This window comes from Salvelinus alpinus, chromosome 13 (genome assembly GCF_045679555.1).
Source record: "Salvelinus alpinus chromosome 13, SLU_Salpinus.1, whole genome shotgun sequence".
Lineage (NCBI taxonomy): Eukaryota > Metazoa > Chordata > Actinopteri > Salmoniformes > Salmonidae > Salvelinus > Salvelinus alpinus.
Window position 1 is genome coordinate 5,703,023 of NC_092098.1, and position 13,391 is coordinate 5,716,413.

Consider the following 13,391-nt stretch of genomic DNA (forward strand, 5'->3'; position numbering starts at 1 on the left):
ACCTTGCTCTTAACTGCACACAATGAACTAACATCAACAGCATGCATGATAGTCTTTCATGGTTTAGAAGAGAAGTAGTACATTTTTCCTCGTCTTTTTAAATGCCTAACCACTTGTATAATATATTGCATACACTTCAAACAGACATACAGTACCAGTCAAAAGTTTGGACTCACCCACTCATTCAAGGGTTTCTTTATTTTTAGTATTTTCTACATTGTAGAATAATAGTGAAGATGACAAAACTATGAAATAACACATATGGAATCATGTAGTAACCAAAAGTGTAAGACAAATCAAAATATCTTATATTTGAGATTCTTCAAAGTAGCCACTCTTTGCACACTATTGGCATTCTCTCAACCAGCTTCATGAGGTAGTCACCTGGAATGCGTTTAAATTAACAGGTGTGCCTTGTTAAAGTACATTTGTGGAATGTCTTTCCTTCTTAAAGCATTTGAGCCATCAGTTGCGTTGTTACAAGGTAGTGGTGATATTCAGAAGATAGCCCTATTTGGTAAAAGACCAAGTCCATATTTTGGCAAGAACAGCTCAAATAAGTTAAGAGAAACAGCAGTCAATCCAGAAAATGAAGAACTTTGAAAGTTTCTTCAAGTGCTGTCACAAAATTACCTCTGCTGCAGAGGATAAGTTCCTTAGAGCTACCAGCCTCAGCAATTGCAGCCCAAATAAAAGTGACAGACACATCAATATCAACTATTCAGAGGAGACTGCATGAATCAGGCCTTCATGGTCAAATTGCTGCAAAGAAACCACTACTAAAGGACACCAATAAGAAGAGACTTCCTTGGGCAAAGAAACACCAGCAATGGACATTAGACCAGTAGAAATCTGTCTTTTGGTCTGATGAGTCCGAATTTGAGATTTTTGGTTCCAACCGCCGTGTCTTTGTGAGACGCAGAGTAGGTGAACGGAGGAGGTGTGATAATGTGGGGGTTCATTACTGATGACACTTGTGATTTCAAGGCACACTTAACCAGCATAGCACAGCATTCTGCAGCGATACGCCATCCCATCTGGTTTGCACTTAGCGGGACTATCATTTGTTTTACAACAGGACAATGACCTAACACACCTCCAGGCTGTGTAAGAGTGATGGAGGGCTGCATCAGATGACCTGACCGCGACATACGCCTAGTTTCCTGAAATTAGTCACATATAGGAAGTGTGTAAATATTAATTGTCTATTGGTGTCTTTCCTTTGAATTGAATGTAATATCTTATGTTGTTCTTGTCTATTACTGTTCTGTACATTTTATGTGGACCCCAGGAAAAGTAGCTGCTGCATGTGCAGTAAGTAATGGGGATCCTCAAACTTAAGTAACCCCAAGCCACCCTAAATACTATTCATTGTTACTTTGTTTATTGTGTATCCTTTACAAATGTAAAAAAACATGTTAAAATGTTAGATGTAATAAACAGTTAAAACATTGGTTGAGATTGTGTTTGTTGCAAAATATTGCACTTAGATATGATTGCACTAGACACTGATATTACTATTATACTAATGACCGAAACCACCTTGTTAGTTGCTCTGCACGCAAATCTCTAAAATAGTTGTGTTTAGGTTAATGGTGCGGTTTTGCATATTCACATCGCATCACATGCATGAGCCCCCACCTACTGTAAGTCACACCTGTCGCCAAAGAACATAGGTCAGTGATTATTCCTTTCATAGTAGTCTGGTGGCAAGGTGTCTTCTGCAAGACAGCAAGAGGGAGGACAGGTGAGTAAAAACACTAAATGATAGGAATACAGGTAGCCTGGTCCCAGATCTGTTTTTAAGCAATGGAGTTGGCAAGAGCGCAATGGTTTGGCACAACAATGAGTTTGCATGATAGCATAAACAGACTGCCACAGGCTAGAATGCAGGTGACTGACTCAGAGAATTCAGAAGTATAAAATCTTTCATTAGGGCCTGACATTACCACTGCTGAGCAATTACCTGAGCACACTGTCTGACCACATAACCCTGCCTAGACTCAGTCTTTGTCCGTCCCAAATGGCACCCTATTCCCCATTTACTGCACTACTTTTGACCAGGGCCCATAGAGCTTTCGTCAAAAGTAGGGTACACGTATCAGTCATTTGGGACTCAGACTACCTTCAAGTGGTACCTGTCTATCCCCGTCACCTCTACTGCCCTCACACAGGCAATTACACCATTGGCTAAAATAGTAACCCTGTGCTTGACATCTGTACCTGTATTTGTGTCTGGTTCTTAAACTTGTGCACACAGTATTTGTCATCTTAAATCAAGCACAAGAATAAGCTGGAACATGTGCTCTAGTGATTGCGCTGCAGGTGACAGAAGGCAGACCAGTCACTTCAGGTCACAATAGTGCCACCTTGTGGGAAATTCCCAGATTACATTTTTGAACCTACTATGTAGTGATGGTTGACTCATAACCTGCAGTTACTTTTGAGAGTTAGAATAGTACATTTGGTTGTGCATCAGCAAGTTTTTCACTTATGTCAGTCACTAAGAGTCACTCATTTAGCCCATATCAGCTAACATGTTTTAGATAGGTAATTAGTCTAGCCAGCTATTTAAACTTGTCGTAATCATGGCCGAATTACCGACGGGAAAGGAAGGGCACATGCCCAGGTGCCCTGATCTCGAGGTGGCCCCCATTGAATTTGTTAGTCACTAACTCAGATATTATATTACATGGCATAAATCATGGCAAAATGTGGAGAATTTAAGGAAATTAGCTCTAAAATTGCAACATTTTCTCTCCGCCCCATGGGAAAATTTGTAGAATTACAGAAACATTTGTTTAAAACAGCAAACAAAAATTATACACCTCATGGAAGTATGTGTAGAATTACAGGAAATTAACTTCAAAACTTGAAATGTTTCTCCGCAGAGCCAGGACAAAAGTAACACGGGGCAAAAGAAACAAGCCCATTTTCTCATAACTTCACTACATCATTCTATCTTGTGTTAACACGTTCCTAATGTGGAAGACGACCTCAATGCAAAAACACTGCCAAGTCTGACCATGTTTCACCGAGTAAACAGAAAGTGGTTTTGATCAATGTACGTAAAAAAACACCCCCAGAAGTGTTTTTCAGTTGTAGAGTTGTGTTTAGTTTAAGGTTCCAAGCATATGTTATTTTCTTAACCCATCTAGTGACTAAATGACAGCACAGGTTGCAAGTATCATGCTAGCTAGTATTGGGTGTTAGCCTGGGAGAAGTTACAGGAGAGACGAGTGGTACGAAAGTAACAATGTAAAATGGAATGAAATTTAATAAACGTTTAAGCAGAGGCCATTGTGTCTCTAGTTCATGTGGCTTTTATAATTTTACTTAGCAAAATATCAACAAGTGACTGTTTGAAAATGACATGAATTATGCCTTAATTGACTTAATGGATCAGCTTCCAACATACGTTTTAAATCGACAGGTTAGTGGTTAAAAAAATATATCTTCATGATTGAGGGTCAGTTAGCTTATGTCAAGCCATGGACATGTGATAAGCATGATGGGTTTGCCATTTGTGAAGAGAATAAAGACGTTTATTCTATCAAGACACAAGGAGCGCACATGACAAGGACCGCTAGAGCGCGCCTGATTGGTAGGGCTAAGCATGAATAGTAATTAAAAATAGTGAAAAACATCTACTACATTCCCATTAAAGTGAGGAGAAAATGGTTTAATATAGCTATGTGATACATTTTAGTCCGGTTAATATTGTAGGCAAAATATTGTGGTTTCGCAACATTGTGATGTTGACACAGCTCATTTTATTAAAATGTTTAACCTATAGCGTGAATTATTCAAATGGACACAAACATGAAATTATGGCTAATGGTGCAGCATTTGTTTAAAGTAACAAGCAATACAAACCGGAAACACTAAGATGAGACATTGTGCACTTCTCACCAGCTGTTACTTCTGTCCCCAGGCTGTGTTACTCCCACCCTGCCGGCAGGTACAAAAGTAATGTTGCGGTAGTTATGTTGTTGGTCTATTTAATTTCAACTCATTTCCCTTAACCCTGAAATTACAGTTGGTAATGGTAGAGGACATATATAAGCTGTTAGTCATAAAATATGGTGTCTCTACCTCTATCTCTGAGTAATTTTTAAACCCTTTTTCTCCCAACTCCCCAACAGGCTCGGGAGAGGCGAAGGTTGAAATATGCGTCCTCCAAAACATGATCCGCCAAGCCACGCTTCTTAACACCTGCCCGCTTACCCCGGAAGCCAACTGCACCAGTGTGTGGGAGGAAACATCGTTCAACTAACGACTGAAGTCAGCCTGCAGGTGCCCGGCACGGCACGGCACAAGGAGTCACTAGAGCGCGATGAGCCAAGTCAATTCATATTGAACTTTTTTTTTTTTATGATATTCACGTAGGTTGTTACTTAGACCCTATTTTACATCTAAGATTGTGTTGAGACAACATGCTCTTGAATACAGGGTGGGTGTCATGTTTTGGCTGATAGAATGTACTAAAACGGGAATACAATTCAAATGTAAACTTTCAAATGGTACCACAAAGCTGGTTGTAGGTTCACACAGAGAATGTTGACTTGATTGGGAATATTTGTTTAAAATTATACTGACAATCCTCCCTAGGAAACCTATTGAAATATAGATAACAGAATAAACATGACCATTTAAGTTGACATTCAACAGTGCGTGATAATCTTTGTGGTAGTAATTAGAAGTTACTAATTACTACCACAAAGAATTTAGCTGGTGTACCTGATCTGAAAGGATAGGTCCCTTCTATTAATTATATTTCTATGAGTTAAATGACACCCTGTATTCAAGAACAAGTTGACTCAACCAATGGTGGGCACAACGCAAAAACTTCAGATGTGAAATAGGTTCTAAGCTACAACATATGCGAAGAAAACAAATCTTGAGTATGCATTTTTAGTTATTTGACATTAAAAAGTTTACATTTTAGACATTTTATAAAAATAAAACAATGTCTTCAATAAATAAAAAAATCATTTGACAACCCTTGATAAGCTTATAAATTATATCAAACTCAACCTTTTATATTTTCCAGTAATGAAGACAAGCACTTTTATGTCCTGAATGTTTTGGCATTCAGGTCCAAAAAGCCACTTTATGACCACTTCTTCCATAGGAAAACATCTACGTGAAGTTTTATTTAAATCAAAAGTGATGCTGTCAAAAAGTGATTCAATTCTAATGAATTTACCCAATTTGAAGTAAGTTTACATTCTGAATTGACATGGAATTGACCCCAACCATGGTAAATAACATTACTCCCTAAGACAAGCGATGCAACATTTGTTTGCAGTCTTTTAGAAGTCAAATAGACATCTTACAAATTATTCAGCCTCCTAAGGTATTATAATATGTTGTTTCACCCTTAACAAGCAAGTGTGGTATGAATACCATTGGGGGATGAACTTACTTTAGAACGCAAAGCAACTCCCTTTCATTGAATCATGTGCCAAGTGCTATCATTCTTCCAATCGTGTCACACAATGGAACTGCTAAGTGTTTTCAGAACAAGACCGTAATTAGTAGGTATTTGCTTTCATTGTTTTTTCACCCTCCTAACCCCCCTTTCCTGTAAAAACTTTTCACGGGTGAACGTAATGTCGCAATGACTGAGTAAATGTATACGACTAAAAGCAATTTGGCATCGGCAAACTTAGAAGTCCTGTGTAAATTTAGGATGCGTCTCAAATATTTCATATATAGTGTACTATTTTTTTTACCATAGCCCATAGAGGCCCTGGTCAAATGTAGTGCACCATATAGGGAAAAGGTTGCCATTTGGGACACATGAACACTGATTTCACTGCTGACCTGGGACCTGTGGAAAAACAACATCCATCATGATCCCAGGATAGGAAACTAATGCTGTGAAATTGTTTATAGGAACATTTCACAACAATTGTAAGGAGAATGTTTTTATTCTCTTAACCTTAAGACCTTTCTATTAAAAACATTCTACAAAACACTCTCCCTCTATCCTGTTTGGCTTACAGTGAGGTTACTAAGGCCAAAACCGATCAAGCCCTTTTTTAATCATTTCTTATTGACCTGACCGGGCAATAATGTTTTCTGAGAATTTCACAGGATCACAAAAACACTTAAGAGTCTCACCTGTCTTAAAGAAATCCTAGCAGCAAACAAGACTTTGAAAACAGTGTTTATTTCAATAACATCTCAATAACGATAGCTATTTTGAAGCTAAATCTTGCAGTGCCGAGTTCAATGTGTCAATTAAATGTAGGTAATAGTTACTCTTTAAAATTGCACACAAAGTGCACAGCACGAGGACAGGTCCATATGAAGCACACAACATGTTTGCTATACACTTTTCCTTGATCAGACACCAACAGTGGAATTGTCAAGGTAGAGAAACGGCACGGTGTGTATAGTTAAGAGTCTCTGAACAACCAAAGCAATACATGGTGTATCCGATTAAGGGCTATACTAGGTTCTCTGTTAACCATCTCCATTGGTTCTCTCATGGGAAAATACCATCCAATCTCTGAGTGACAGTTTTCAGGTGGAGGGTGTGTCTGTCATTATTGTTTTAGTATACTGATCACCCTAGCCCTGAGACGAGGCTGTCACGCCATAGAGGTCTACAACCCTTAAATCCCACGTTAGCATTTGTGTGATCATAAATTACTTACAAAAGATTGTGTTTCTCTTAAATTTTGCCATCACAGTTCAGTTGAGGTAAACCTCTGCCTCCTTGAGGACCTCCTCTTTCTGCTGAAAGTAGTCCCTGAACCAGGCTATGTGTTCTCTCTTCTGCTGTACTGTGTAGTAGGGATTTTTAGCCAGGCCCGAGACCACCAGCTCCATGAAGTGTCTGACAGGTCCCTGGCGTGGGAAGCCTTCCTCCAGGTGTTTCTCCAGGAACACGTGCTCATGGAAGGGCACCTGGGCCTCCGCCTCAAGACCTGAGACACGGGTGGGAGAAAAGTGGTTTGCGATCAGAGAAGAAAAACAAAACACTTGTCGAATCATGCCCCAACTGTCTTTTTCTCAGTCTCTCCTTCAGTCAAATCGATCACATTCATAAAGCCTTTCTTTATATCAACAGTCATCTGTGCTTTACAGTATTTAAAAAATAATAATAATAATTATAAAAACTTAACCTTTATTTAACTAGGCAAGTCAGTTTAAGAACAAATTCTTATTTACAATGACGACCTTCACCGGCCAGTAACCCGGCCTAGACTACAAAGAGCGAGCAAAAGTACAGTGGCGAGGAAAAACTCTCATCAGGAACTCACCAGCCTCATTGTTAATTGGATACTGCCACAGCCTGCCCTCTTTGGTCCACTGGATCATCTCCTCAAAGCCATTACGAGGCATTTGATTGGTTGACAGGGCCACTTGATTGGCTAACTCCATGTCCCATAGGGTCGGAGCAGCTATGTCTGTGTCTGCCTCCGGTTCAGTGCTCGGGGTGAAGATGTTCAGCCTTTTACCTGAAAATAGACTTCTCCTGACAACCACAGGGTCAAAGGACAAGGGTCAAGTTCAATCAAGCACTATTAAATAAAGTCTAGACAAACCCACACTAAAAGACTTCCTGGATGTGCCAGAATATTATTGGAATAGTTTGACTGATTTTTATTTATTTGGGGTTATTGTACAATTTTAAAAATGCAGAAGCCATAGGACAACACATGCAAGCATTACACAAGGCTCTGATGAAGGCGATTACGCCGAAACATAAGCCTGCCTCATCAATAAATAATAATCTATATGCAGAAACAGAGTGCTCCTTGTTCTTTATTGGAGACATTTAATTATGAATGAAGACAGGACATTTTTACTTCAGTACTGTAGTCCTCGCTATGTCCAGGGCATTATCCGTACCTCCTCCGTAATCCACCATCCAGCTCTGCAGTGATGCCTCTATCATGGGTGTAGCCCCTCCCATCTTCATCAAAGCGGATCTGATTGGCCGGCCGTGCGGTCTGTCTGCCGTTGGGCTTCTTCCCCACCTTCATGTCAGCAATGATAACCCTGAAACAATGCCATCTTCATTAGATTGCATATCTGCTTGTTTCACGGCTGTTAGATTACACGATTGACCTCTACAGCCAGGGAGTAAGACTCAAATTACATTTAAACTTGACTTCTATAGCAACCTGCAATCAGTGCATTCAACTAAAGCAAGTAAAACAACCACATAATCACTGCAAGTTAAAGCCTTCTTCAAAAATAGCTGCCAGGTGCTAAATCAGTGCTAGTAAGAGTAAATGAGAAGACACTTGCCCAATGTTGTTGACGTCCCCGTTCTTCTGTGCCTCTCCGATAGCTTCATGTTGCCTCAGCTTCTTCAGCAGCTCTGACTCAGCCTGGCTTTGGTTAGGTAAAGTAGCTGCGGCAGCAGAGACAGCAGCAACCAGCTCAGGGCTCAATGTCTCACTGCACGCACAAAAGGGTGAATTTGGTAGAAGGGTGAGACTAGATATATGGCCACCTATTGTGAAAACAGACGTATCAATAGAAGCAGTTGGATCTCAGCAGAAGATAGAAAAAACTAAAGTACAAGTCTCCTCACCTTGGGGCAGGTGCTGGTATGTCAGCCATGCCAGTGGCCTCCTGGAACATACTGGTGGTGCTCTCCATAGATGCTGGCATGGGCCTGGCAGCAGTCTGAGAGGTCCTCTGCACCTTTAAGGCCTTAAACTTCCTTTTATTGGTCACCTCTACCTTCATGGCCCCCAGGAGGTCCAGCAGACTCTCCTTCCCACTCTTCACAGGCTGAATTTCCTCCTTGGGGGGGGCTTCTGACTGTTGTTCCTCCTTATTGGCCTCTAACATCTGCTCCTCTACAACTTTGTCTCCCTCTTTCTTTACATCTACAACCCCTTCTGTTTTAACCTGGACCTCAACAATTGTTTCACCCTCCTTCACTACCTCCATTGTTACTCCTAGCTTTTGTTTAACCTCTGTTTTACTGGCCAACATGATTTCTTTCATTTCCCCACTCTCCTTTACATCCTCCATCTTTACTTCTGGAATGGGAAAAAGTTCGGTTTTAGTCTGGATTTCTTCCATTTTCTCGCTATCCATCTTAACTGGAATTTCCTCTATTTTGCTCTCCTTTACAGCCTCCATCCTTACCTCGAGAATTGGCTCAACCTCTGTTTTAATCTGGATTATTTCGTCCATTTTCTCACTCGCCTTTGCTGCCTCCACCTTTGATTCTAGTTTTTTCTCAACCTCTTCTGTTTGTGTAAGAATTTCTTCAATTTTGACCCTCTCTGTTACTCCCTCCATCTTCACCCCTACTCTCTGCTCACTCTGTTCTGCTACCATTTTTACATAATCCTGTAGCTCTATGACCTTCTCTCCAACCATCTTTACTGCTCCCTTCTGCTCACCATCCTTCAATGCACTATTTTCTTCCTTGGGAGGGAGTGGCCCCTCTTTCTTTTCACAGTAGATGACAGAGCGTGTGCCAAACGCATTGAAGACCCCTCCATTCGTAGCTCTGGATGAGGGAGAGAGACCGTGGTAAGCACAAGAAACATTAAAAGCGAAATACTCTAACTTGCAAGACACAGTGGCCCTCAAAGACATTGTGCTGCACTAGTACTGAAACCATGTAGACTTACGATAGTTTGCTACATGGCTGCAAAGTGAGAATAGATCTTTATTGTAGATAAAGATGAGATGTTGTTCCAGGGCTCATTAGGCAGGCTTATGCGGCAGATTTGCTACGGCGTCATTTTCAGAGGTAAACTGGCCAAGGCCACCAACAACACATAAAATCTCACCGAATTCTTCCCAAAAACAATTACAATTTCTCGCAACCATAGCAGTGCCCACTTTGTCAAAGGTAGGGACGCAAAATATTGATCATGTCCATTCCCAGCGCCTCTCCGGGGTGCTGCTGGCAAGATGCATCGCTGCTGTGCTCCAACATTTCGGCAAAACATTTTACATACGTCCTGTTGCAGATCTAGCAAATGGTAGAAAAGTATATGGCCTTTTCGGCAGCCTACAGACTAGAGATCAAATGTATGACAATGTAACGAGACAGAACCTTTATACATCATGCAGGTTTCTCAGATTAGCGCATTTTTTATTTGATTGGCACACAATCAAATACAAAATGTGCTGACATGTTAACAAACATCCTAAAAACAGGACAGGTCAAAGTAAAATATACAATATGGAATGGACAATCAGGCTACTCACAACTGATGTCCAGGAGTTCCATCCCGTGGGCTAAATTGTCATGATCAGTGGTTTCAAGTTTCTATCAGTACATTTTTTACATGCTGATCACTTCTGCATTTCCCGCTGTGTAAACACTTAGCAAATAGGCTCAGGATAACTCCTCCTGATAAAGTTGTGTATCTGATATTCTGAGCTTAAATAGCCACAGCAATCAGGACTAATAAAGCCAATGGTCATTCATAAAATTCCATTGCGAGCAGACATGGCAGGCTACATCCCAGTAAACACAGACTGAGGACGTCGTTTTTTGGGTCCTGTCCGGATCAGCCGTCTTTTTTTTGGAGGGGGGGGGGGGGGGGTACAAAACGGTAGGTGTACCACATAGATGGGAATTCCTAAAATTAAATTTCAGATGACACAGTAGGCCAGGGATGGGCAACTCCAGTCCTCTGGGGCCTGATTGGTGTCGCACTTTTTCCCCAGCTAACACATCTGACTCCAATAATCAACCAATCATAAACTTCAGTTTAGAATGCAATTAGTTTCGTCAGCTGTGTTGACTAGGGATGGGGAGAAAGTGACACCACGCCGTCCCTGAGGACTGGAGTTGCCCATCCCTGGCCTACAGCGTTGCCCGAAATTGAATTTGCTCATCCCTGCCGCAGGGTATAACTCAGTAAGCACGGACTGCCGCTGATGCCTTTGTTTCAGTACAGACCAGCCTTGATTTCTACATCCACGGACGTTGGTTTTTGGTTCAGACTTTGTCCGGTCTGGACCAGCCTTGATTTGGCCCAAACATAGACGTCTATAAATTACATCTTTTAACTTTCATTCAGAACCTAAATTGAACCTAACTTCAACATGTGGAAAATATATATTTTTGGTATCATACTTACTGGGCCTATTCTTGTAGGACGGCAATTTTTTGTCTAGCCTAGGGCGGCAGAACAACCAGGACCAGCCGGTGTTGGTCATTGCCATAGTAGGCATAGTTTGTTATAGTGATGTTACCTTTGATACCAGAGCTCATTCATCACCAAGCAGCTAACTTCAAAGCAGTGTGCACGAAGCATGTTTCACTTTATCAGAAATGTCAGCAATGATGTCAGAAGCGTTGTTTGATCACAAGCTTTTTCAAAACTTATCTCGCATTTTGTAAAATTGCACCGATGGTTTGGGTGCTTTCTTCGATTCCAAGCTGCTTTCAAACACCGACCTCTACTGGACACCACCCATACAGTTTCGGGTTTTGTACATCAAGTTCCACCTGACCTGTCGCTTAGCAGGTAGTCTAAGGCACATTTAGGGATGTGAGGCTACGAGGTCAAATCCCGTTTAAGACGCAGCATTTTGATAATTATTTTGTGAAACCACACTTTCTGCACTGTTTTTCAAATAATTTGTTTTATTTAGTATAGTATAAGCTTCTGTCTTTAGCATAAATAATGCCATAGATTTCGTTTTTGAAAAATAGTCAAATTGAAGGCAAAAAAAGGGAAGCATGATGTTAATAAATGCAAACATGGTATTGCAACGGATTAGTTAGGTTAACAAAATCAACGTTTGACGAAAACAGTGGGGGGGGGGGGGGGGGGGGAACTCCATCTCATCACGCCTTACTATTTGTTGACCAGCAGATGTCAATAATGTCCATTGTCAACAGATAATGAAGGTCCGAATAACAGTTTTTCGGCACAATTTGCCGGGGGAAAAAGCGCCAAAGCCTTCAGAAAGCCTCAGTTTCCCATCACTAGTGTGTAGCCTAGTTAGCTTTATGGCTCTCTAAGGTTGGTTAGTTAGCTAACGTTAGCTACTGTAACTTGATTGTGCAGTTGTCATCAGACAACCTTGTAGAGGCTGATATGAGAACTTACCTGCAAATGGGGAGTGAAACTATATCACATTTCGACGACCTTAAACATGCTTCACGGATGTACACATGTAATGCACGATTTCTAACCGGACAGACTGACAATAGTAATATTCTATACATGATTGCTCTTCACAAACGTCTACAATGTCGTCCATACACGTTTCCTCCTTGTGCGACGATCAAACTGTCCGTAGTGAAACACATGTTTAAATAATGTTTCCGCTCGACGTGGTTGCAAGGGCTGTGTTAGCTTCTTTGATGAGTGGTTCCAGTGATGAAGAAGTAGAGAATGCAAAGACGTGCGGTCTTTCTTACCGAATTCTGATGTGCACTTTTACTTTTCCTCAGCCAACAAGACGTGTAACAATCAGCAAAATCACTAGTCTATGTTAATCTACTATTTATTATGCATCATAGCATACGTATCGATGAATCGTTGTGACATATGAAATACGAGTGATAGTGTAATCAATGTGTAATAATTATGTAAAAAATGTATGAACGCGTTAAATTATTGTGACATGTAGTCATATTCAGGTCCTGATTGGTCAACAAGCTTATTTGACACGCAAAGACCCAAACGGTGTTCCATAGACATCCTGGTTGAGAATGAAATGACTGAACAAATGAACAACGAAACAGCACAGCAAGTTAGTGAAAGAAATAGGTTTTGATGATGTTTTACTGGTAATGGGAACATACGTAAATGCCAACACAATAACTTTTTGGTCAGTGTGTGTGTGTAACCTTTACTTAACTAGGCAAGTCAGTTATTAAGAACAAATTCTTATTTTCAATGACGGCCTAGGAACAGTGGGTTAACTGCCTGTTCAGGGGAAGAACAACAGATTTGAACTTGCAACCTTTCGGTTATTAGTCCAACGCTCTAACCACTAGGCTACCCTGCCGCACCCTATAGTATAACATATTTGTCCAACGCTCTAACCACTAGGCTACCCTGCCGCACCCTATAGTATAACAGTTTAGGCTACCTATTATATTGGTCAACTTGTCGAGAAAGAAACAGCCTGGCTCCGTTTTGAACGGTCATCCAACTCGGAATTACAACTCGGGAACTCGAGCCTCTTTCTAGAGCTCCGACTTTCCGACCTGAAGATCACTGACGTCATGATTTGACCTATATATTTTCGCGTTCCCAGTTGTCTTGAAAGCACCACAAGAAGCTGTAGTAGCAGCAACACTTTCTCTGTCTGACAGATTTCCCCCTCACGGGCTCTGTATGCTTATGATAAATAAGATGCATAATGAATATACTGTACACATAAAGCAATTTAATTCGACTAAATTATGCAATTTAACCGATAAG

At 40.9% G+C, this 13,391-nt stretch overlaps 1 protein-coding gene across 1 annotated transcript; it reads right to left on the bottom strand.

Annotated features, from left to right (window-relative positions):
* Positions 1-6,161: 6,161 nt before the first annotated feature.
* On the bottom strand, positions 6,162-12,350 carry mrps31 (mitochondrial ribosomal protein S31). The gene is made up of 6 exons (XM_071337540.1): positions 12,066-12,350; positions 8,561-9,496; positions 8,272-8,424; positions 7,870-8,019; positions 7,278-7,492; positions 6,162-6,941 (listed from the first exon to the last, which is right to left on the bottom strand). Exons 1-6 carry the CDS (start codon positions 12,182-12,184, stop codon positions 6,706-6,708), a joined length of 1,809 nt encoding a protein of 602 aa, XP_071193641.1. The 5' UTR covers positions 12,185-12,350; the 3' UTR covers positions 6,162-6,705.
* Between the last annotated feature and the right edge of the window lie 1,041 nt (positions 12,351-13,391).